Here is a 26,755-nt window from a genome sequence, read left to right as displayed (position 1 = left end):
GCAACAGCGGCGAAAACTAGAAAAGGCGAGAGACTCCCAAAAGCCAGCACTGCAATTCTGCAACTCTAATTCCGATTACATAAAAGACAACCAATAAATGGCTGAAAAAGGCTTAACCCATATTGGGATACATGGTGTTCTAGGGGAGCGGTAGGTCGGTGTATTCTAGTGTTTGCCTTGAAGCTCAGCAGAGACTTTATCGAGACTTTATAGAGATTTGGCTTGGAGAATGGAAAGATACAATCAAGGACAGATTAAAGTTCCCCTTCCAAAGACATAATTTAGATACTTTTAGCAATCTTGTTCCAAATCGTACAATCAACTCCGCAACTCCCTTTTAAGAGTTTGTCGATTACAATTATTGCTATCAGTTATTTTATCGGGCTTCTTGTGGCTTCCATAGCTCAGGTCTCACGCAATAATTTCTAATTATAGAAATGAAATGTGTTGAAAATGTGTCACTTAATGAGGGAATGGAGAAAAATGTAACTATGCGAGAGTGATTCACTTTCAAAAAGCCTAGACATGCTTTTGTTGTGATACAAGTAAGCATAATTATCGATTATTTGACATTAGGAGCCATAAAAATGATGATTTTATTGGAGTAAAAAAGCAGAAATAAGCAACTAATTTAGCACACTCTTAAATCAGGGTTCAATAGCCACAAACCATCGGAAATTGAATTCTGTAATATTTTTGCTAGTTTGTATTCTCCAACTCATCCCAGATGGTCTGTTTTTTGCAGTTAATCGTAATATTGGGAACATGGAACAACAGCCAATCAGTTTAGTGACTTTAACTGTCTGGAGTAATTAGTCTCTCACTGGGGTTCTCCAATAAAAAGCTTGAAGAGGCAGCTACATGGGATTTACGCCTGAGTCACTCGGCAAGGACGAAACGCGGGGAGTTTCTTGACCTGCCCGAGGAGGAGGAGTCAAGGAAACCAAGACCCTCGACAGAGTTTATGACTTTCTATATCATTTCGCTCACCCCGAACCCCGAGACTTGAACAAAAACAACAGGAGGCGAGAAAAAGTAAAAGTCGTGCCCATGCATCCAGACGCCTGGGTGCAATGACTCATGTCGTGACTTTTGTTCTCTTTCTTTGGGCTATTTGCGAAAAACAAAAGTGAGATCCGCTCGGAATAAATAAAGCGAAATGCAACTTATTCGCCAATGTCACTGCGGCCAGCGGTCAATGGCGCCGATTCTGATGTTTTTGCCGGGAAATTAACTTTAATTTAATCTTTAAACGGTTGCCAAGCTCAAGTTAGCGTAGGGGTATCTATTACGATACAATTATTCAACAAAATCAGCTCTCCGGTGTGGAGAAAAAGTATGTTGCATCATGGCATGTTAGGTAGACACTTTCGCCATCAGTTCTCGACAGAGTTTCGCAATCAGACACAGGTGCAGGCATCACTTAATCATTACAGAACTGATTTTCTAGTCGGTCTAATATAACTAGAGAAAGATTTGAGCTTTAGGGTCTTAAGAAAAGGCAATCAAATGACGATAAGGCACCCAAAGCCCTCCAAAGTTTATTAAAGTTCAAGCCAGACAGACGCACGCCACTGTCGAAATCTTTTAAAAATAAGCATGATGTCACTTATTTATTTACTTACTCGCCCTCAGTGTTCTGCGGTGATTTATAAAAAGTTCATTCGGCGTTCGAAATTATAATATTTTGGCAGGTTTTCCTCTTCTTGGCCGTTAATGGGGTGCTCGGGTATTGCTTACCGCATCACGTGATGGCCAGATTCGCATTGCAATGTGGCACAAATGTGTCAGACGATGGAAAACGAAACAAATAACTCGACCATTTATGCAGAATAAGCAAAAATCGAAAGCAAAGGGTGACGGAGCATAAAGAATACATAAATTATTTACTTAAAAGCTTATATATACTATGTATTATATGTTTAATATTGTAATTATTGCCAAAAAGCTAAGGTAGCTGTTTAAAGATCCATCATTATCATGTTCCGGTTTCATTCAGTCGTTCAACAGGTGGCGCCACTCATTGAGGTGGCCAGACAACACAAACGTGCCTGAACTCTACCTTTTTTTTCACTCGATCTGACTGCCAAATTACACGACGTATGCCAGTGCCTTGAATCGATATCGGGCCAGTTCGATAAGCCATTATTTGGCCAAGTGCCAGGCTAACCCGTTGACGAGTGTCGCTGCTCTTTGGCATTTTCCCCAGCTATTTTCGAATATCAAGGGGTATCTGAAGGGCCAAGACAATACGAAACGCTTTGGGAACTTCCGTAATTGAAAACTTGCGGATGTTGAAGCAGAGCGCTTCTCTCAAATGTGCTGTTCTAGCACTTTCTGCACCGATTCCCCTCAGAAGCCTCAGCAGAAACCAAACTTGTCGGAATTGCTGATTTCAGCTATCTTCCAAAACATAGCTCGAGAAACTGAAACCATCTCCCACGTCCGGGAAGAGTTTCCCTTTATGGGAAGTATTTATTTGTTCAAGATCTCAAGTGTTTGGAACTGTGAGAGCTCCAGGAAGTTGGCCAACGAAAACAGCTTAAAGTAGAAAAAATATACAGACCCTACCACTAATGAAACTAAGTTGCGAAATTAAAGTTGACCAAAAAAAAGACAGATCCTTTGGCCCTAACCCGATTAAACTCATAAATATTACCAAAATAAACGCCTTTTTGTAGAAACGAAGCCGAGTAGAAACCGTTGAAGTGAGATCCGAAAACAGATAAACTCAGTGTCCCGATGTGGTCCAAGTCCAAGACCGGTTCGCTCCACGACTTATATTGTAGGAAGCCGTAGAGTGTCCGAAGAGCCGGTCGGTCGAAAGGCAGCAGAAATGGCAAAGAAATGTCGCCAACTTGGCAGGCTTCGCCGCAGCATGAAGGCGCGTGGCGGCCTGCTCCTCCTCCAACTCGGATTCCTTTCCTGGCTTTTTCCTCCGGCCGCACCACTGCCTTTCGGGCAACAAGTTGTCTAACTGGACATAACGGACAAAAACGAAATGAGGTCAGCCCGATAAAAAAAAAGGAAAATAGTATTTTATTCGACTAACGATGCGTTGGCCCGTTTTCCGATGATGTAAGGCCCCACTGGCAGGAAGCGGGCCGAAACCAGTCGGCGGTGCATAATTCGATTATAGAGGTACTTTTAGTGAGATATGACGTTGATTTCGGATCGGAAAGAGCCAGATCTTGTGGTGAGCATGAAACTGAGCAAAGTTTGTCTACTTTTCTAGCCAATTGGCGCTTTCTTATCCAACCAGAACTTAATTTGCCAATACAATTAGCCCCCGGAGCCGCCCTCTTATCCAACAGACAAATATTTATGTGTGAACAAGAAATCATCCCCAGACTGGCCACAACTTAGCACCTTGGGGCACCGTGGGGCTCCTATAAAAAGCGCCAGCTGAGCTGGGTTGCCGGGCACGAGCTGGTGTGCCAATTTGTGGATCAGCTTGGTGTCTGCTAATTGGCTGCCGGTCCAGGTCGGAAGTGGAAGTCTATTTATAGGCACCTGCTCAATTGAAGTCCCTTCCAGCCTAGTCCCTTCCCTAGTTCACAGAACGATAACTTAGTCACCATTTGGCTTCCCAATTATCGTTAGAGGAATACTTCTAGAAGCTAATTTGTCTGCCGGGCAAGATTATCTTTCTATTATAAGCTCCCATCTAAAAATACACTCCAAAATGTTCCAAGAGATGGGCAGATTCCCACAGACTAAGCTTGTTGAAAGTAATCCTGAGGCATTGCCCCACATAAAAATTATTATTTTAGAGCACCACCTTAGTCTTTAGTCAATAGCTTACCAAACTCAGCCATCCGGTGTAGGCCAATTCAAAAACAATTTTATCTCCTCCCAGATAAGGCTTAGAGTCAACAAGTCCACAGAGCTTACAGAGCTACTGTATTGCCAACAGACCGAAATCCCTAACTAAATAGACTTTATCTTCCAGTGACCTCCTCAAAGCTCCATATCAGCTTGGACAATAACCCTATATGTAACTCTAGTAGGAATCCATACTCACTCTGGCAGAAAATAATCTATATATTTCATCACAACTTCGCGGACAGGGTCCTGTTGCTTTCCCGAAATATTAGGATACATGTCAAAGTCCATTTTGCTGGTGCTGTTGTTGTTATTGATGCTATTGCTGCCGGTCTCAGTTTTCATTATCGCTATAACTGTATTTATAACCGAATATCCTCCCGTTACAATACTTGATTTCTTTAACAGTTAGCTTGTTGCAATTCTCCAATACAATATGTTTTATTTTTTATATTTATTATTAATATTTTTATTATTAATATTTTTATTTTTTTCTTCCCCTCAGCTGCTTATTCGATTTTGGATACACACACACACACACTGGCAAGAGAGCCACAAATACTAGAGCAATCTGCGAGCAAACAGTTAATTGGGTTCTGTTGTGCTTCACTCTCTTATCTAGCCTCCCTTTTGAAGAGTTTCACTTGCAATTACATACACATGTACTTTTTGGACTTTTATGTTTTTATAAACAACAAAAAAAAACAAAACACTGAACTGGGGAGCTCTTTCAATTCCGCACGGAGAGAGCCAACTGCACCGTTCTCTCACTCTCTCGGCTGAATTCAGCAAGTTCTCTCGCCTACTTTCTGGCTCTCTGGCGTCCTCTCACTGAGTGAAAATGTTAAAAAACGCGCGAGACGTTTTTTTCTTTGATTTTCGAGCTGATATTGTCCTTTTTGGTTGAACAAATTCTTTTTTTGAACTCCAACAGGGTGCAGATGTACTTTCTACTTAACAATTTTAAAAGGACTTTCTTTTCGAGAGTCGAACAACGATAACTGCACGCCAAAAAACACGATTTTCTTAGAGCCTGTGGCTAAATCACACAACGAACAATCAAGCAACGGAATAAAACAAAAGCGACAAGCGACAAAAGCGGTAAAATGGACTATGCTTCTTGGGGGATTTTCGTGTTTGAAATGACAGAACTGCTCAGCATAACTGAAAATGTTGACGTCGCTGCGGATGGTCGCAGTGGCTGGCTGGCTGCCTTTGTCGCTGCGAGAGAGTGCTGAACACGGCAAGAACAGCAACAACAACAACCAGCCAGGTTACAACAGCTTTCAGTGGTGGCTTTTGAAGTTGAAAGCTATCCGCTGAAGTTGGAGAGTCGCGGAGCACCAAGCCAGGGTGAGAGAGTTGGTCAGAGAGAGAGAAGCTCAACTGAAGCCGAAAGTTGTTTTTGCACTTCCAGTAGCAGGGATGCCAAAAAATGCAGCAAGTCGCAGCTTAGAAGCTAAAGTATTTAATCTTTTAAGATAGTAACTGACATATGCAGTTTAGTATAATTCCGACCATATATGGTCCTTAACAGCTTAAAAACTAATAGACTAATATTTCCTTTAATAAACCCCAAAACTTATTATTAAAGCAATTATATAATGTATATTTTTTCAAATATTTTGAACAACAATATTACAAGATCTGCTCATCTATAGTTATCTATAGTGTGCGCCCCAAGAGCTGAAATATTTTCAGGGCCGGACCACGTTTTTGGTTGGCTCGTGTTAAAGGCAAACAACAAATGCATGGGAAATAAACAAACAAGATATAAACACAGAAAAAACACGAAGGAAACAAACAAAAATAAAACCAGAAAAACACCGCAGACAAACGAATCAGTTAATTTATGATGCAGAGAGACAACTTCTCTCCGCTCTCTGGCACACACACCGAGGCAGTGGAAAAGCAATATGGCTGCTTTTGAAAGCTTTTTAGCTGAATTCCAGATACAGAGAGTATCCGAGAGAACGAATCCATACAAGTGGGATGGCCAGCACTGTGGTTGTAGCTCTTTTACAGCTGTTACACCTTGAAGGTGAAAATATCTTGTATCTATGTTTCAGGCTAAAAATATATATTTTCATAAAAATGTAATTATATGATATAATATATAAAAAGATTTTTAACTTGAAAAAAAAACTTCTAATTTCAAATACAAAAACAAGATCTTCTCAGAGCGGATTATCTGCAATGGATCATCTATCTAGCTGTTTTATGTGGATATTTGTGGCAACACTGGTTTGTCAGCAACTGAGAATGCACGGGAGAGGCCCTCGTGGCACAGAGGCACTCCGCGTGGTGTAACGGCAAAAGAACTTTTGAAATCCATCCAAGCGACGCAGCAGCAGCAGCAGCAGCATCTCACGCCAAAGAGACTCTCTATGCCACTTGACTATGACAAGCTGCCACGTTGAGGGCTCAATAACCCATGGTCTAACTGTTTATTTGTAACCCACCAAGCCACCAGCCCACCAACCCACCATATTCACCATTTGTAATGGAAGCCCAGTTAGCTCTCCAAGCATACAATTTTTTCTTACAATGTTGCTTTCTTGAAGGAAACGATTTAAGATATTATTTATTATCTTGCTCCAGTCAGATGACTTTGTTATCCTTTCGATGTGATATCGAAATCTTTCTGTTTTCAAGGAGTGTTATGTAACCACTTTGAATGAATATTACCAATTTTAACTGATAATGCCTGCTTACCCTTCATTACACATTTTTAAAGCTTACCCTTGACCATTTTAGTTAAAAGTTTAGACAAACTCACCTGGAAATAAGAGAAAAAATAGGTTAATTAATTGTATGCTTGGAGAAAAATTAGAATAATTTTTTATAAATGACTAAAATAACCTCCATATATACAAACATACATCCATATAAAGATTTTTCTATTCATAATTCACTATTTTTGTGTGCAACCACACCCCCAACTTTAATTTGAAATAAATAAAATTTTTATTCCAAAAAGTTCATATATATGTAGCATTATATCCCATATACCTATTTGATAGCTTATTATCCAAAAAAAAAAAAACCAAAACACTTCCTCTGACCTGAATCGATCTCCATTTACCTTGATTTCCTTCACCTCATTATTGCTGTTTCGCTGCGAAAAGAGCGTAAAAAATCACGAAAATATGCAAATTATTCGCGCAAATTGTTTATGCCAGCCAAAAAGAGCAAATAAATGTCAACAAAAGCTTATTTGGTATTCATATCTGGCGGACAGAGCGTGTGCCAACACGATGTACGAAAATATACACAGATACGAAATAAAATGTAATCGAGCGAGCTCCGGGCCAATAAATACTGGAAAACCAGCCAGTTAATGAGTGTTATTTCTGTATGGGGCTTCGTTGGGCGGCCAAACAGCTGTGTGGCTGTTGATTTTTCGCACAAAACAGCACTGGGGATCGGGGGCCGCGCCACTCCCCGACAATTAGCGGAGCACAGCCTAAGGAGATCTCTGCCAGCCAGTTGGCAACATGTTTCCAGCCGGATTAGGCCCGGTCAAAAAACAACAATTGTGTAACTCTAAACATTGTGCCTAACTGTGAACATTGCACTGCGGCCGAGACTGAAAGATAGATGGTTATTTCCAGGCATTGTTTTTTGTTGTTATGAAACCCAAGACAGCGCCACGAACAACCCCAGCGACGGACCACAATGATGTTAAGTAGTGAGCCAATAAAGCCTCAGATTGAAGTACTCTATCTTGTAATTAAATATATATTTATAGAAAAATTCTAAAAAAAAGTATTTGCTTACAAAGAGGCTGTTCTTTAATCGCTTCTTTAATCTGTTCTTTAAAATGTATTAAAATATAGAGTATCTAAAACCTTTTCATATTGTTTCTTTCATTAAAAGTCGTGAGCTCCGCTCGGCGGCCTTTTGTTACTTTCATTTTCAGCGTTTTCCAGGCAATGCCAGCCATATAATACCAGGCTACAAGTCATTAGGCAGTGCCTGCACCTCTGACCCGACTCAAACTTGCCACAAGTTGCTGAAAAGCGAAAGGAAAGCTCACGTCAAGTTCAACCTTTGACCTCAGCTCCCTGCGGCTCGACAAGAGCGGGTGGAGATTGCCACAAAAACAGAAAAAACTAAGCACTGATTAACCATTTGAGGGAATTTCTCTATAATTTCCACCTGACATGTCAATCCCCCATTAATTCGAACTTGGTGTTTGGCCGCAGGTCGTTAATAAATATTGCAAGTGATTATTTGAGGAGATATTTAAAACGTAACCCCTTAGATGTACCTCCGAACTTCCTTCAGAAAATGCCCATTTTGAAATTCCATCACGCCTTTTAATTAAATTTTTATGCAAATTTGTGGAGGAGACCTCTCCCAAAGTGGGAAACCTTTAAGGTTAACTCGGATGCGGTCTTCTGCCTTTCACTCACGCACCACTGACGTCGGCGGCGAGTCCGCAAGGCGTCAATCGGAAAGATAAATAAAGACTTTAGTCATAAAAGGTAAATAATTATCACAAACAGCCGACAACGAGAGAAATCGGTGCAACTATAAGATGGCAAGAACCATTCGACAGCAGGATTTCAAATCATAAATCAGTAAGGCCTATAAGGACTCTAAAAATAAAGGTTTCAGAAAGATCATCCTTCAATCACTTGGGCGTCAATAGCACTCACTGGCAGCGAGTGTCCCATTAGGAAAACTCTTTGGCTTTCATCTCCCAAAGTGCGTCCGAAATTAGACCGAAAGTATTCATAAATCTTTCGACAATATGTTTGCTGATGGCTGACGTCATGTGCCCCTTCGGCGGCGTTCACTGAGCACTGAGATGTTTGCACTTTGCGTATTTATCTTTTAATTGAGTCATAAAGCCAACAAAGAGCCGCATCAGAGATGAGAAGTGGATGCGGATGGAACGGCAGATAGGCTAACAGTTGCCCTTTAAACTCCAGGCAAGGCCGAACCATACCTCCAATGAGTAAGAGGCCAGACTTATGTATTTATGACTGGTCTGGTCTGTTAACCACAACCGGGTCTACCTCACCGGGAATCTAAAAGCACTATCGCTCGACTACCGACTATCATTCATGCTTCACGTGCTAATCTTGTAAGTGGCCAGGAAAATAAGGAAATGGAAACGTGTTTGTGCAATCAAATCAACCTTAAGCTGCGACCCGCGATAGTGCCGGGCTATAGACGGGTTGTGAATTATCAATTTTTCAGCGATTTCAGTTTCTAGTTCTGCTTTCCAGACAAACAAAGTGTCTTTGTTGGCTTGGGAGCTGGTCGCCTAGCCATTACACCACCCACCTGTGGTGTGGTTGATAACCTGTGTTACTTTTTATGGGCATCTTAATTTTAATTGCTCGGCTTCCAATATGCATTCATTCAGAGGCCAGTAGAGTGCTGCCAATGACGTAAACACACAAGGTGCAAGCAGCATTCGATTCTAAAATTAAAAGCCAGTTTGGTTAATGAATTTTCAGCTTCAGCTGCTGCACCGCCAAAAACACTCACATTCCTCGTGAAAATAATTGATTCACATTTGTGGAAATCTCTCAGTTAATTCAGAAACTATTTGCTGCCTAATGCCTCCAAAGCACGAAACATTTTGGCGAAAACAACATCCATTTCACACAAACAGGTGAGCGGGTTGGAGGCTTTTTAGCGCCGAACACCTGAAGAAAATACGCGGCCGAGCAAAAAACACTTTTCATGGCCAATCTAATTTGCATGTGCGTTACTGAACACACACGAGTGTATAAAAATAAGCGAGTATATATAGACTGGCGTGTCTATACAGTCGGGAGAGATCTCTACGGGCTTGTATTGAGAATAACATTCCCCCGTCTAGCTCCGGTCAGGCACCTAAAACAAGAACCAGCAACCGTTTCTAAAAAATTACATATTAGACCTTGATAGTTGCTCTTTTCGGGCCAACATGTGTAAGTTTTATGGTCCTAGACTCGCTAATAGATGGCCAGCGGAAGCGCCTCAAAGCGAGCATCTTCGGTTCCACCCTAGCCCCCAGAATCGGGCATTTATCCCCCCCGCTGGTGTTTATTTTTTGGTGCTGCGAGTATCTACCTTTCGTGTACGTATTTTGTTAGCATTCACCCAAAATTTATTGAACATTATACGAGTATGTCCATACCCCACCTGGAACCATCGCTAAAGATTAATTATTGCCTTCTTGTTTCTTGTTTTTGTATTTCGTTCCATTTGTCAAGACTCGACATTGCCTTAATGTCAAGGTTAATGTGTTATCGCTATTTGCGTCTCGACTCGGTAGGCAGGTTGATTAAAGCAGCATCAGCTGTTGGCAGTAAGCTTCTTTTTATAAACAAATATAGAAGTAGTAATACTCATCCTTTCCCACATATGTCATCAGATATAGGAGAACGATTGGTTAAACCTATTTATTGGTTTCATGTTCTAGAATACTATGGGCGCTTTTCCACTTGAGAGTTTCTCCCCCACACCCACCATGGCACACTCTTCATAGCTGTAACCGCTGTTGGGCACGAAAAGGTCAAAGGTCGCTCTCGACCTTTCCAGGTGCATTTACCTTTCAGTCGTTGACACAAAAAGACAAACTTTTTGCAGTTATTTTTAGGAGGGGGCGTGGTTTCATCCCCATCCCCCCTGCCATTACTATAGAAGTCGGTGGAAGTCTGGGCTTTTCAAGCTCTTCCGTGCCTATATCCATGTAAGCCAGCGAGTTCAAGCCAGTTCATTCATGAAAAGTCGCCTAATTACCGCCCATTGTTCAGTTTTGGGCGTGAATTACAAACCAAGAAAGGCTGTACTGGAAGGAGGCTATGATTTCCAGACGGAAGGGTATTGCGTGAGTACTATTTCGAGCATGACGTCATGATCAGGCCAGATATCATTATTGTTCTATTCACAACTCATCTCGCGATATGAGCGGCGTAGTTAGTAAACACATGCTTTGGAGATCTCCGAAATGAAGTCACTATTTTGTAATTAAATATTATTAATCAGTATTAGGGATCTCAACTAGTAGAACCAGACGTCATCATCTATAATTATTGGTTTTGATTAGCAAAAAATAGAATTTTTAATCTTTCAAACTCTCATACTTTGTTGCAAAGTGTTTGTGGAACTTGGAATAGGAGGAGTATTTATACTTCTCATATAGAAACTATTATTCAACACTCATATCTTTTGGAAAAAAAATAAAATAAAATGCGCTAACCGAGTATCTAGCCATTAAAAGAGCCCTCAAACCCGTTACTTCCCGTAGAAACCATTAAGATGATGCCGCATCCGGGAACAAAAGCGATTAGGCTGTTTATAGAGGGCCCTATAATACGTACTGCATTTTGCAATTAGAAATGCAGTGAGCGATGGATGCGATAAACGGTCAAGCGACAGGGCAGCAAAAATGGCATTTAGGGGGGGCACATGTGCGCGCGTGGCTGTTAAAATAAACAACAGCCCGTTGGCAGCAGTCCCCACCCGCACTCGAACGAATAAATAAACCAAATCGAATATAGGAGAATAAAATAACGGGCCATAGTCAGGTTTCTCGAGAGGGTATCTGATATCAGTGGAGAACGCGTCCTTCTCTCTGGTTGCAAGCAGTGGGTGGTGGGTATAGACTCGGTACTGTAGAGTGTAGGTGGTTTAAAAAGGCTGGAGAGAAGGCTATCGACTACAAGCTCCATAACTATACAATGCAATGAATTATAACTGATTGCCTCAAGATATTTTAAGTTTATTGTCGAAATTCCTTTATTAAAACTTGTATTAGACCTTGGAAGGGCTACTAGAGTTTATAATGCCATCTTAACCGTTTTATCCCTCTATACACACATCCATTCTTTACATAACCACCTCCCTCATATGCATATTCATGAGGAGGGGTCTCGAACAACAAGGTGTACTAGGCATAAATCCATTGCATGAGGCCTGTGATTTCCATTTAAAATTTAAACTGTTATTTGTTAGAGACATTTGCATTCCCAAGGTTGTCAAAGGTGAGTGCAGGGCTTGCAGAGGGGGGCGACTTACTTATCAACTTCGGTGCTGAACATTCGCACCATGTGGCGCTGCAGGTACTGGGGCACGGACTGGGGCGAGGCCGGCGGAGTCTGGTAGGGATTCATCATGGCATCATCGTCGTCGAAGTAGCCGGAGGAGGTGGAGGAGGTGGTGCGCGGATATTTTAGCATTTTATCAAAAGTCTTTACACTTTAGTTTCTTTGGCTTTTACTTTTATTTCTATATATTTGATTTATAAGCTTTGTGATAACACTTTGTTAGGCTGATAGCTGAACAGATTATGTAAAGACAGAGGCGAAATATTTCCAATTTAATTGTTATTCAATCGGATTCGGAATCGGAATCGGAACCGGGCGAAGAAAGGAGAAACGCAAACAAATTTTGTAGCCGGTCGAACGACAACTAAATACAAAAATTGCTTTGGATTTTCGAATTTTGCATTAATTTTTTCTCGCCGCGACAGCAGAGAGTCGAGACGAGTCGGGCCGAGAGAAGCCGCGAGAAACATGCACTTAACTTGGACAAAAACAACACGAACCCAGCTCCCGATACGTCGTTGGCCAATTGTATTTATAATTTCATTATATATTTTGCATACAATGTGGTTATAGCTGTGCGGGCCAACTCTGACAAATTGTTAAGCGCTGTCTGGTGGCTGGTGGCTGGCCTGGAGCGTGCCAAAAGGCAGAAACTAATGCGAGGAAGCAGCTGGAGGAGCCCCTCGCTTGGCAATTAATCAAGAGCCGACTAAAAATAAATATAAACCAATTAAGTTTATCTATTAAGATACGCACAGCACAGCATTCTGCGCACTTGGGAGATACATTGTAGGAGCAGCTAGTGCTTCCCTCGATGGAAAGGTCTTCTAGACACGACAGGAATTTCACAGATAATGGGAGAACGTGTCCAACGAGGGTTGACGCTCGACATTCCTTTGGCAATATTTTGAAAGACATTTATTATAAATAAATTGAGGAGTGATCGACACATTCTTGGCAAGTATCTGACCAGTTGGGCAACCTTTGTTCGACAACTAATTTGCAAGCAAAGTTCCCTCCGAGACATCCCAACGAGAGGAAATCTTTGGACCACCGAAAGTCGCTGGTCGAAATGTTGTTTTGCGTTTTCCCCATTTTGTGTTCGCTGGCCGGCTATTTTTGGACGGTTTCGATTCAGACAAATTGTGCGTGCGATAGATCCGATCCGTATCTGGCCAGTACACAGAGAGCTCACTCGGCGGAGATAAATAAGCGCAGAATTCACAATCGGACAGTAACAAGGTCAGGGTAGAGACACAGTGGCGCAGCACGTCATCGCTCGACGCGTATCGGAAAGATAAAAAAAACAGGCAGACACCTTTGGCGAGCATTCAACTCGAACTCTAGCCAATTGTTTAGGTAAACACTGAACACCAGCACAAGTTTTACTTTTGGCGGCTGTTGGATGTTGGCTTTGTAATGTTTTGAGGCGAAGATGTGCTCCCGTTTCGCGTCTCACGCCGGCGACAAGTTTTTGTTTACTGAGTTCGAACCAGAAACTGAAAACTGATTTTACACAAAAATCCAAAAACGAAAAACGAAAACGAAGCAGCAGCAGCAGCGCTCGACGCAGGCGGCGGCAGCAATAAAATTATTTTCAAAAATACATTTTTCTGCGTTTCTCCGCTCTCTAGTTTGGGAACGACACCGCCGAATAAATAGGCGAGAAACAAAATTTATACACCCGACCGGAGCCGAAGCTTTTTTTATTTAAATTTGTTCTTTTTTTGTGCCGCTGGAGCAAAATTTTGATGGCCGCACACACCGAGGCTATGAACGATAACAAGAAAGAGCCGACAGCCGAACATTTTAGACAAAACGCGAAAAACAGCAGATTACATCGAAAGTGGCGTAGTGGGCGCCTTATCACCGGAGCTCTATCTAATCGGGCCCGATAATTACTTTTGAGTGATAGGTGGAGTGGGAATACAAATAGAGTTGCTCAGGTGGTCCGGGAGGGGAGGGTATCAGGCGTGTGGGTGTCTAGAGGAGGAGACGACTTGAGACCATATTCCTTCTCTGAATGGGGCTTTATTGAAAAGGCTTGCAATTATCTAGATTCTAGAAAGAGCCACGCAGATATTCAAAACTGAGTTGGTAACTAAAATACGGCGGTAGATTCCTCCACAATTATCAAGCCCTTATCGAGTCTTCAGGCCAACAAACTAATCTGCAAGGATTTGAGGCTTCAGACTGGGGAATTATATTGTAAGTCATATGTAAATTATATTGATAGGAAGATCCTGTTGGGAACAAACTTAGAAACAAGCTTAGGTCAGAATGAGAGCTAAAATCAGTATCAAAGAAGGTAATGCTTCAGAACTATAAGACGCCTAGGACCTAAACCTTATAGATCAGATGCTCATAGGCCTTTCATCACTTGACGTCACAGGAACAAACAATAACCGAATGACAGGAACTCTTTGATTATAAACCACTCGACAAATAAAAGCAGATATGGAAATCCAAAAAAAAAAATATCAAAGTAAACAAAGCAATATTTTGCGAATACTTTGGGACCGCACAGACTTATCGAATGTTCCATGTTGATCATCTGACTTTGTCGTTTAAGCAAATAGTCATTTATCGGAACATTACGAGCAGAGAAAGAAAGACAACAAACGTCATAAGCTTGGACATGCAAAGTACAAGGAAATACAAAGTAGCAGGAACAGAAGACTCTACTTTGGCTTATGTCGAAGATGTAATATCCTTACTGTTTTATAACACAAAAATGTATTTTGTTGAAAGTATAGAATACCTTACAGAATATTATGAGTGAAAATAACATACATTTTCTAATATAAAGGTCCTAATTATTTATTTACCCATTTTCCCCACAATTTTTAATTTAAAAAAATTAATAACTTCACTAAAAACTTCACTAACTTCACTTCACTTAGTTTTTGAAAATTAAAAGTGGGAATTTCAAGGAAAAAATGGAAAAGTATGTATGCTGCGAGTAAATTTAACAAACCGGGATTAAAAAAAAACGAGTTTAAGGTTTTTTCCCGCACAATTTAATTTTTACAACATCCTAGTGACTGTGATATTGCCCCTTAAAAGGCCCCTTAGTATTCATCGTAAGAATGTACGGTATTTGGTATGGTATGGTGGTATGGTTTATATATGGTATTTTATTTATTCCCCCACAATTCTTAAAATTAAAACAAAATTTTTTTTTATAACTTTTAGTAAATATTATACAATACGGATTTTTTCTGGTTCTCATAGTAATTTCTATGGCGATTTCTTTTTATTCTTTCTTTATGATAAAGTATCAAGTCAAGTGAAAAGCTACCAATATCAGTTATCAATATTATCAAACTATCAATACTCCTGAACTAAATGTCCCCAAAAGCAGGCGTTTATGGGGGTGTAATAGTTCAAACTCATAAGCAAAACGATGGTACACCCTTGCAGAGTATGAAAACGAAGAAAATGGGGTGCGAAGAAATGGCGACAAGTGTCGAGGCAGCGTGAAATTTATAAGCAACGATCGGCCGCGGTCGGGCCTCAGTGAAAGAAAAGCCAGAGGCGGAAAGGCGGACGGGAAAATGCAACGCTTCAGCTTTGCTTTCTGATTTAAGCAAATTACAAACGCTGGCCACCTGCGCGTATACGTAATGCGAATTTATTGGCTCATTAGAGTTGAGCAAATGTTGAGGCGGCAAAAATAGTTTTCAGCTAAAGCTGAAATTTATGCGCTGCTTTCCCTCTACAGTGCAGCATACGATCTATATCTCTAGCTATAGTTGTTGGGTTTTTTGTATAAATGTCTAATTGGCATTTAATTGCAATTGGCTGAAGGGCATTGGAAGACGCCAGCTGTCGAAGAACCCTAGTCTTATCTGGCCAGCCGTAATCTTTATGAGGGGGTTATAGTGGAAGTGTCTGATAAGCCCGGCCATTTGGGGCTGTTTAGTCAGAAAATATTTTTAGAGCATTAGTCATCGTTGGCTGATACCAAAGGCAGGAAATCCTTCCGCATATTGAAGAATATATGAATTTTCATAATTATTTGCTAATGTTTCTAATGAGAGAACCATTTCTTTGTGTTTATTGCATTATAGAACTCCCTTTAGGATTTACCAGGTGTGCCTGATGATATCGGCTTTGTTTTTAAAGCACTTACAGCAGCACAAGGCAAATATTTGAGTGGCGGCTTTAATTAACAGTCAATATTCCAGGCACAACTCCAACTCGGACTCGGTTATTATTAAACGGTCTCAAGTTGTGCAAACATCCAGATCCAACAGAGACTGGCGCTGGCAAGGCGCTTACAAGCTTGTCTGGGGATTTATCAAGGGGATTTAATAAAAACAAGAAAGGAAAGCTAACTTCGGGCGGAGCCGAAGTTTATATACCCTTGCAGTTAAAACCGGATATATATCGCAAACATCGGATATAGTTGGCCGATCCTTATGGGAATAGGAATATATAATCCTATTTATTTCAATACAAAATCTAAAAAAAGACCCAAACTTCTATCTTCAAAAATACGAAAGTTGATATTTCTACCAAATACCATTTCCGATCGTTCAGTTATATGGCAGCTATGGGATATAGTCTGCCGATCCTAATGAAATTTGGTAGGTTGGATCAACTGGCCAAAAATATAATCTGTATTTAGTTTTAGCTTTCTATCTTCAAAAACACGAAAGTTGGGTCATTTCCGATCGTTCAGTTATATGGCAGCTATAGGATATAGTCGGCCGATCCTTATGAAATTTGGCATGACGTAATGTTTTGCCAAAAATAGCTCACATGTCAAATTTGAACTATCTAACTCTAAAAACACCAAAGTTATACCATTTCCGATCAATCAGTTATATGGCAGCTATAGGATATAGTCGGCCGATCCGGGCCGTTCCGACTTATATACTGCGTGCAAAGGAAAGAAGGGTGTGTGCAAAGTTTCAAGACGATAGCTTTAAAACTGAGAGACTAGTTCGCGTAGAAACAGACAGACAGACGGACAGACAGACGGACAGACAGACGGACAGACAGACGGACAGACGGACAGACGGACAGACGGACATGCTCATATCAACTCAGGAGGTGATCCTGATCAAGAATATATATACTTTATAGGGTCGGAGATGTCTCCTTCACTGCGTTGCACACTTTTGACCAAAATTATAATACCCTCTGCAAGGGTATAAAAAGACTAGTAGTTGGATCAACAATTGCTTTCTTTTAAACATGTCATTCTATAAAAGGTAGTTGTAGTATTATTTTCAATTATTAAATGCCCATTAACCCTTCTGTGAAGCATACTAAACCCTCAGCTGACATCCAGGCTACTAATTCCACCGATATCATTATTTAACTTACTGTCTTTCACGCTCTAGGGGAATGGAAGCACGCTTACCTGCAAAGAAATGCAAAAAATAAACATCAATTAATTAATCGCCATCCAATTCCAATCAATTTTAAGTGCTTATGTCTAAAATAAATATAAGTTCTAAGAACGACGCAAATGCCGCGACAATGAAGATGAAAACAAAACCGACCAAGGGGCACGAACTGATTTAATTAATGGCCGTAATCAGGTAGATGAAAAAAATAAGCGTGTGGCTATCTGTAGAAATAGATTCAAGTAATTTGCAAGAGCTGCCTGCCAAAAGACGTCACACAGTGCAATTTGTTGGCCAAAAGCCCCGTCACACCACAAAATTAAGAGGAAAATTGCATTCTTCGTGGTTAGCCAATTTTGGCAATCATCGGGCCGTGATTTGTGCCACCAAGCGAGTGGGTGTTGATGGCCAGAATTCGGGCATTCGGGCATCAAATGGGCTAGGACCCTCCCATGTTTTCGGTTTCGAAGATTCTTTTGTCAGCCAGTTGGCAGGCAGATGGCTCTAGAACGATTCATAAATTGGATGGATATGTCCCACAGCGTCAAATCGAAAACACCGCCTAATTGGACGTTTATCGCTGACCATGAAGGGTGCGATACTATATAGATAAATACTACATATATAAAATATTGCGATATTATTTTAGAGAGTTGAGCCTTTCTCAGGTTTAATAATTTTTAGAAAACACAAAACTGAGAGCGTAGCAAAGAGTGTAGGAAAATATTTGAAATTTGAAATCGGAATGGATTGAAACTTTTAGGAGTCTAGGCTTCAGAGGTCGCTGCTGCCAATCCAACCATAGGATTCTCTAGGGATTTCTGGTCCACTTCAGCAGCGGGAAGGGGTTCAGTCTCCAACACCTCGTTCGGCACTATGTTGGTTTCTGGAACTGCAGCGTCTTGATCCTCATCATCCATTATTTTCGTGCCTTCGACTAATGGCTTTCCACGCTCATCGACTATGAATCCCACACACGAGTAGTTGGTCTCTAGAATGGCCTCCCAGCGGTCCACATAGTTGGTCTGCGTCTGGTTGCTCCGCATTATGTGGTTGAGGTAGTTGGTAAAGTCCCTCCCAGCCACGTGGCTGAGTGTTCCGCCCAATCCGAACTCCTGCAAGTCGCTGGACACGTCGTAGATTTTCCCCTTGAGACCCACCAGGATCCTGCCGTCGCTACGAGTCCCGTCATACCCCAGGAGTTGGTCCAGGGTTAACTTTATAGTTCCCAGCGCAGGCAGCTCTCTGGGTGCCAAGTTCTTCTTCAAGTCTACCTGCTCGGCTTTCTTGCTTTTGAAATCGAAAACATAAGCGCAGACATAGGAGAGGATGCCCACAATCAGTGTCAGGACAACGCCGACTACAATGACGTAGTCTCCCGAGATCTCTTCCACTTCCATTTTTGGACCGAAATAGGGTTTTGCGAAATTATAAATTTTTGTTTCTAGGGACTAGTGTGGCCTAACGCTTTCCGTGATGGTATTTTTTATTTTGTTTGAATATTTCGAGCAGACGAGTGTGCTGTTGCTATGTTACTCCTAGGCTACTAGATATTTTAGACGATCTGGGTAATTCTAGGGGCTTTTTGATTCATGATACAATAACTATGAGGTATGAGGAAATTTCGTTTCATTTTTAGTCCTTTACTATCCAGTGTTTTTAAGCGTAAATTGATGCTTTGCTTAAGAAGTCTTTGAACACAATATAAGCATCAAAGCATCTCTCCAGTAGAGAATCTATCTATATAACATCGAAGGTTTTAAGCTACATAGATATGATTTGGGTATATAACCTGTTCCTTCCTTGACATATTCCATAAATAGTTTAAAATGAAGTGGTTTAATTTAGTTACTTTTAAAAACTCCAAGATAGAATTAATACCGATTTTGATTGGAGAGAGATAATTGAGATAATCACTAGATGGAAGTGGAGCCTTCCTCTTCCAAAATTAGATATTTCAACAAAATACAAGTCTACAATACGGAGAAAATTCTTCCTTGAAGATGAATTCAGGAGAATATTTTCCATATTTTAAAATTTATTTATCTTCTAATGCGTGAAATAAAAGACTTTTTCTATTTTTGCATGGGATGGAGGAATTAAATTTACGAACGAAAGTGGATCAATAAATGTAATATAGCTTTAATATACCATAATAATTATTATGATTCTATTATAATAAAACAAGAAAGGAAAACTAACTTCGGGCGGAGCCGAAAATTATATACCCTTGCAGCTAAAACCGGATATATATCGCAAACATCGGATATAGTTAGCCGATTCTTATGAAATTTGGTACGTTAGATCAACTGACCAAAAATAGAATCTGTATTAAATTTCAGCTTTCTATCTTCAAAAAAACGAAAGTTGGGTCACTTCCGATCGTTCAGTTATATGGCAGCTATAGGATATAGTCGTCCGATCCTTATGAAATTTGGCATGTCGTAATGTTTTGCCAAAGATAGCTTTCGTGTCAAATTTGAACTCTCTAACTCTAAAAACACCAAAGTTATACCATTTCCGATCAATCAGTTATATGGCAGCTATAGGATATAGTCGGCCGATCCGGGCCGTTCCGACTTATATACTGCGTGCAAAGGAAAGAAGAGTGTGCGCAAAGTTTCAAGACGATAGCTTTAAAACTGAGAGACTAGTTCGCGTAGAAACAGACAGACGGACAGACGGTCAGACGGACAGACGGACAGACGGACAGACGGACAGACGGACAGACGGACATGCTCATATCAACTCAGGAGGTGATCCTGATCAAGAATATATATACTTTATAGGGTCGGAGATGTCTCCTTCACTGCGTTGCACACTTTTGGACAAAATTATAATACCCTCTGCAAGGGTATAAATATTTCACCTAACCTACCAACATTTAAAAATTTAATTTATTTTGAATTGTTTTAAAATAGAAAATAATTTCGAATTCAATATAGTTAAAAAAATAATTCATGTTTCTATAATGGAGAAAAGTTAAAGAGAACATTGTTTGTTTTTATTAAAGGAGGAGAATAAAACCCTACTCACCGTTTAAGGGTTAACAACACACTTGTTAATCAACACTGTTTCTTTCACAATCTGCTATTTGGTTAACGGACTAGCTTTTTTGGGAAAAAAAACACTATTTAGTTATTATATAGACTATCTAGGCAATTCTAGTCATTTTTCTTTCTAGTCACCTTCTCAAATTAATAAAGCAAAGTAATTAAGATGCATATAGAGTCCTGAATCGAACTTTTTTTTTATTTTAATTGTTTGTACCTTATCTAGAATCTTAATTTTAGATGTAAACTCCATAAATAGCCCCTATCTGAAGCTTTTTATATCGCATCTCTATGAAGCTAATATTTGAAGCGATAACAAAGCTCCCGGCCTGCCGTGAAACATTCTTTATCAAACAAACGACGGTTATCAAATGACTGCCGGGGCAGGTGATAATGCCATCCCTTGTACCAGGAGCCCAGAAATTGGAGCAGGCGGAGCGGGCCAGGCAGTCGGCGCGATGGAAATGGTTCTTATATTATCAGTTGATTAAATATGAATTATACGAACAAATAAAGGCGCAAACACGCCGAGGCAAACACGGTGGGAACTGTGAGACTGTGTGTGCATCATGAAAGACGATAAGCGCCGCGTTCCACAAGAAAAACAACAAATGTGCCATAAAGGGTGTCACAATTTCAAAAATAATGAAAGCCCGACCATAAAGGTGTTAAATATAATTTTAACCGATTAGGAAAGGGGGAGGAGAGTGTGAATGTGATATGCTGTGAATTGGTGTATAATTCATGAATATCTGAAAGAAAACCGCGTCTTGGAAAATGGCAAAGCAGCATGCATAGTTTTCTTAAAGAGTATCTTCTTGTTTATCCAATTGAAGAGCTATTTTTGCAGTAAATGTATTCCCTTTTACTTACCCGATGAAATCTTTGATAAAACAATAAACCTTAAACAAACCGCGATCATTGTTAAGCAAGTACTCGGGCTGTATAATGGCAGCTGGCATTACATTGGCGTTTTGTGGCTGTTGTGGCATTTTCGGTTGCTGCTGCAGCTGGGGGTCGCTGCTGCTGGTCGCCATATTGGCCGCCATCTTGCTAGCTAGCGCAGCCATTTTGTAGCTGCTCTCAGTTGGCTTCCGGTGGCCGCCATGCTGGAGAGGGTTGTTTTTTTTTGGTTTTTTTGGTTATTTATCGATCGGGTTAGCGTAGTTATTGGGAAAGCGTTTTTAAATTCATTTTCAGCGACTGATTAAAGTTAACTTGAACGATCTAACGTTTTCCTCTTCTCTGCACCTTGTTTTCGAATAAAAAATCATTTCAACTCCAAAAGAAAACTCAACTCAAAAGCAATTGGCCAATTTTGATGTCATTTCCTTGCAGCTCTTGCCAATTTTTCGTAATTTGTAATAATTCGAGTGAGAGTGTGCTGTGGGTCGTGTGGTGGCATGATGGTAGCATGGTGGCATGATGGCATTTGTGTGTACGTGATCGAGTGGGCGGGACATCCGATTGCCGGGCTTCAGCTTCAGCTTGGAGTAAAGTATTTAATTAACATTCGCAGAGCTCCGACATGCCACAGGGCGTTTTTGCGGCCTGCCCGTCACAGCTTCGCATCATAGACGAAAATTGAGATGACAAAATTGAGATATCTTGCGTAACAAATGAAGTAATCTCGAGGCAGAGCCGAAGCTTATACACCCTTACAGGTGTTATAGGACCTGCTATTTCAAGAAACTAATCCATGAGAGCTATAGAAAGACTGGAAATAGTTATAGATTCAGTCTGCCTGTATCTCCCCACTCTCGAGCGATTTAATCTGCGGCAGCAAGTGTCAAGTCGCCCAGCCTCGTAATAAGTCTCCGCAGACTGGCTCTAGTCAGGCAGTAGGTCGAATTGCGTATTTCTTGCCTCCTCCGGGCATTGTAAGTGCAACAAATGGCGCCGGCTGACAGCTAGTTGACAGCCCGACCAGAAATATGACAGCTGTGGCTGGAGGCTCCTGCTTCTGAACACGCGGCAGTGTATAGAGACTCACTTGTTAGAGATGCCACAAGCAAAAAGTGGGGGGTACGAGATGATGAGATGTCTCTCCAGAGAACCATTGACAGAGCCGCACAAAAAATGATAAATTGATGTGCTGGCCACATTAATTAGCATATTTAATTGCCAGGCCCCAAATTATTTGTGTACTTTGTAGCAGGTATCAGTATGTTACTCGACGACCCTGACTTTGAATCCGTACCTACTGCCGACCTGAAGGCGAGTCACGTTCGCCAGAGAGGCGGGCAAGTGCTTTTTTCGTCAAGGGTCCACACTTCTATCCACTCGGAAGGGCGAGGATGCCAAGTACTCGGTCCAAAGAGTTGGCGGCCGCCGGCAGAGAACCTTGAGCCGCTGCTCTGTGCCAAAGAACCAGCTCATTCACATTTCCATTCCCATTTACATCAAAACATCCATCCCCCACCACACACACGGCGCCCAGCATGAAACAAGACACAACAATTTCGCCTTGAGAGTGTTTTCATAATGGAACACCAAACAACACAACACAACCCATCACGAAAACAAGGAAAATCTGTGTATGATGAAAATGAACTGAAAGTCTAATGCCCGAGCGCCATTGTTGGGACATCATTCGGAGGCGGCCAGCACAATGGGTGTTTGCACAAGGACTTGTTTCTATTTCACCGAGCACGTCCTTTTGGTGGGGGATTTTTAGAAATGCTTCATCAGAATTGAGATGAGCTTGGCAGTTCATCTGGCTCGGCTTTTAAATGAACTCGAGGCCAGGTTTCTTGTCGCATCACCTACTCTTTAAAGCCATAAAGGGTTCCCCCATTCGAAATATTTCCAAAAATAAAAAACAGCGAGCTCGCTGAAGCGTTTAAGAACCCATTCGAGCGCGAAATTTATGCACATCATAGAACAATGTCAGCAAGGAGTCGCCGTTTTACTTTCTCCGCCCCATCTTACCCTACTTATTTTTCGTTGAAAGCTTATGGGTTTAAGCCCGATTCAGGCAGTGAGGGTGAAATCGAATTATGGTAAGTATCTGTGCCTGGATGTGTGCCACACACGCGTCAATGAGCGCCGAGGAAAAAGTTCAACGCGGAGGAGCCAACTTTCCGAAAGCGCATTACTTGTTCCACGAACGAAAAAAAAAAAAAAAAAACAGTTTCGCAAACACACACACACAGAGAGAAACAATCGCAGATGCACAACCTGACCTTGACCTGAAAAGTGCGCCATGCGGAGCAAGCGAGAGGAAGGAGTGGAGTGCAACATCTCCCTCTCTCCAGCGCTCCCTGTGAATGGATGGGCCAACCAACAGCCAAGCACGAAACGTGAACATGTTGTTATTTGAGTTTAGTTCGTTTGGGTATTCTTTGCTGCAACTGCCTTGCAGATACACAGATACATAAATACATAGATACTGAGATACATATGTATCCCGAACAGCCAACAGCGCACAATGGACGGCAGCCTCAGATGCAGATACATAGATACAGCATAGTAGGTCGCCAGCGAATGTGGGTCGTTCCCCACCACTCACTTTGATTTCCATGATTTTTATAGGGTTCCTCCGCTCGTCTCGACTCTTGTGGCATCTCGGGTTGCAACTTGCAACTCGCAACTGACAATTGCTGCCAAAAGCAGTCAAGGACGTCAACATCTGTGTTTTCCATGCGATTTTATCGCGAAAACTTTGCTGAAAGAGTGGCTTGCATCCGCAAGTGATATGATAGTTCAGAGTACTTGAGTACTTAATATTAGAGATAGTGTATCTTTTGGTAATAATGTAAGATACTGTAGATACTCGAAGAAATACTAACGAAAGTCACAAGAAAATTATAGTTTCATAATGCTCACCAGTCTTTTTCCTAAAAATATTTCTCTGAGCAATGTAAAATGAAAAGAAAGCCCTTTAGCTTATTTTACCTCATTTAAGAGCCGTTTAATATTTAATATTTTGCTGTTCTGAAACTAAATAACTTCATAAGATGCCTAATATGGGGAGACAATTTCGAAATAAGCGAAAAAGTTGTTCAGACAACACATAATTAACCATAAGTTAATGAAAATCTTGTACCGTGCGCGATCGACTCGCAATAAAATCGGAAAAAGTATTTAAAATAAATAAAATAATAGTTTTTATTAAAAATAACTTCTTTATATTTGGGATACTAAATTATTTTATTGAGGCCTAGGTTTTTTTTTTCTAATTAATTGCCAAAATTTTCAGAATTTACGACCCAACGTCAAACAAGACTTCTAATTTTTGTACCGTTCGCGATAAGTAGTTTTCTAAAAATAATTTAAAAATAATATTGTATGATAGGTCCCAAATCCGCAAAACAATAGTGCCCAGAAACCAAACAGTATTAGAAAAAAAATTATCGATATAAAAACTTCAAAAAATGACCATTTTGTGTCATATTTTCACTTTAAAGCTTAAACTGTTTGAAATTAACTTTCGTGATCCTGAAAATTCACAGATTCTGCACATGAGATCTATGGTATAAACCAGGGAATTTATCGGTCAGGGGGTCACTATAGACTTTATTTCATTTAGAGATTCGAATATAAAAGGCCTGAATGGAGAGTCAAATAGAAAGAAAATAGTTGTTGGTAGGGTTCAATCATCTTCAATGATTGAAGAAGTATAGGAAGTATACTAAGAAAGTATAGGAAAGTATCAAATTTTAACTACCGAAGTATTTTGAAGAAATATACCGTCTGCACTAAAATAGTTGTATCTTTAATTTAGATTCATGAACATTGGTAGATGAGAAAGATCAAAGAGTTGCATAATCCCATCTGAGAACAAGCTTTCTTTTTTCTTAAATTGTATCTTTCTCCCATCACTTGTCTCATACCTCAATCATAAATCAATAACCCTATGAAGAGCCCATCCCATTAATCAAGAAACAAAGCGCTTCTGGCTCAAACCGCTCTAAGCCAGATGAAAGATGAGTTCATTAAGATTCGTTTACTTTAAATCGATAAGAGTGCACAAAAGCGATCCACTTAATAGACGAGCGTGGAACGAGTGAACCCGCCAGATGTTCTCCGTCCAGTACACACGTTTTCACAAGCATAAACATGTACTCTGTATATCCGATGATGATATTAAGCAATTCCAATCCAATTATCAGCTCGAACAGATCTCAGATAGATTGTTTTGTCTGCCAATGCCGCTTTGTGGAAAAGCCCAAAATTGGCAAAGACCGAGGCAGAGTTGCATTCAACCGAAGAGGATCCAGCGTAGAATTCGGTATTCGATTCCGATTTAGAGTGGGCGTGTGGGTGGGGGGTTCTTGGCCACTACTTCCCCTTTCTGAGGTCATCGCCAGTCAAAATATTGCGTATACGTCGCACCGAAGTGACGCCATGGCGGCTGCCAGCCAGACCCCAAGGGGACTGTGTTGTGCGTTCCGCCGAAAAGCGTCAAGGAAATGAATGGAAATCAGCTTTCAAGTAAAAGTTGCGTAATCAAGGGTGGTGGTGGGCAACTTTTCTATGGGTTTGCCCACTGCGTGGGAACTACCAACCTCTATAAGCTGGCAACCTCTTACGGCGTGGCTTTTTGTGGAAAACAGAAGACAACAATGATTCGCCAAGAAGGCAAACGAGCATAAGAAGCTCGCTGGGGAGGGAAAAATCAATGACACCGCTTTCAGTCGGAATCGGAATGCCCTCCATCATGTCTGCGCAATTAAACATTCACCGCCGAACCTCTGGGCTACAGTGACAGTTCCAGTTCGATTGCCCCTCGGCTATTGATTTCTGATTAATTGGCCTTTAGCGGCGGCCAGAAGGACACTTTTATTGGCCCGTTAGGCAGGACTAGGACGCCGTGACATTGAAGGCGAGTGCCAGTCAACTGCCTCTATCGCGGGGTTGTGGGAACGGGGTATCGCATGCAGGAATCTTGGGGGTAGTTTTCCAGAGCTAGAGGTTCCTGTTTTGGGTTTCTTGCCTAGCTTGGATAACGCTTATCGCCAACTTAACCTTGAACTACTTTTTATCATATTTTTCATGCGAAGCCACGAACCATGCTCTTGCTTTTTAGATGGCTTATGGTATATACTCTTCTCAGCACTTGACCCTTATATGATGTTGATCTCTTATATGTTATGGATATAGAATGTATGGATAGAATGTACAATTTTCCACTTAATTTCAAAAATAATAAAACAAAAGCAACAAACCAACAACACAACACAAACACAGGTGACAGAAAATAGCTTTGGGGAGACTTTACCTTTTAATAAAAATATTCCCGTTATTAAAGGCAATCTCTAAATTGTTTTTGTTTTCCATGAATGATTCTTTTTTTTTTTTTGGTGGCTCACTAGTGAAATATATATTTAATAGATGTGGGTATATATCGCGGGTTTTGTTATCAACTCGCTGGCAGAAAAACAAATGGGCGCGAAATTATAGAAACGGTATGGGCAGCGGGGGGAGCGAGAGAGCGACGGGGTGTGTTGCAAGAGCGAAA

At 40.9% G+C, this 26,755-nt stretch overlaps 2 protein-coding genes across 7 annotated transcripts in view; both read right to left on the bottom strand.

Annotated features, from left to right (window-relative positions):
* bun (TSC22 domain family member bunched) overlaps positions 1–26,755 on the bottom strand; it is an 88,709-nt gene that overhangs the window by 19,134 nt on the left and 42,820 nt on the right. Inside the window, exon 1 of one of the 6 annotated variants that reach the window (XM_017244219.3) lies at positions 4,025–4,283. The exons of the other annotated variants lie outside the window; for them this stretch is intronic. Within the exon in view, the coding sequence (XP_017099708.2) occupies positions 4,025–4,170 (146 nt within the window). The 5' untranslated portion in view covers positions 4,171–4,283. Of the gene's footprint in view, positions 1–4,024; positions 4,284–26,755 lie in introns of those variants that run through there. 6 annotated transcript variants of the gene reach the window in all.
* On the bottom strand, positions 17,880–18,778 carry t-cup (tetleys-cup). Its single transcript, XM_017244222.3, has one exon. The coding sequence runs from the start codon at positions 18,637–18,639 to the stop codon at positions 18,007–18,009; it is 633 nt and encodes a 210-aa protein (XP_017099711.2). The 5' UTR covers positions 18,640–18,778; the 3' UTR covers positions 17,880–18,006.

Source organism: Drosophila bipectinata, chromosome 2L (assembly GCF_030179905.1).
Source record: "Drosophila bipectinata strain 14024-0381.07 chromosome 2L, DbipHiC1v2, whole genome shotgun sequence".
NCBI classification, from domain to species: Eukaryota; Metazoa; Arthropoda; class Insecta; order Diptera; family Drosophilidae; genus Drosophila; species Drosophila bipectinata.
This window is presented reverse-complemented; position numbering and strand designations above follow the sequence as displayed.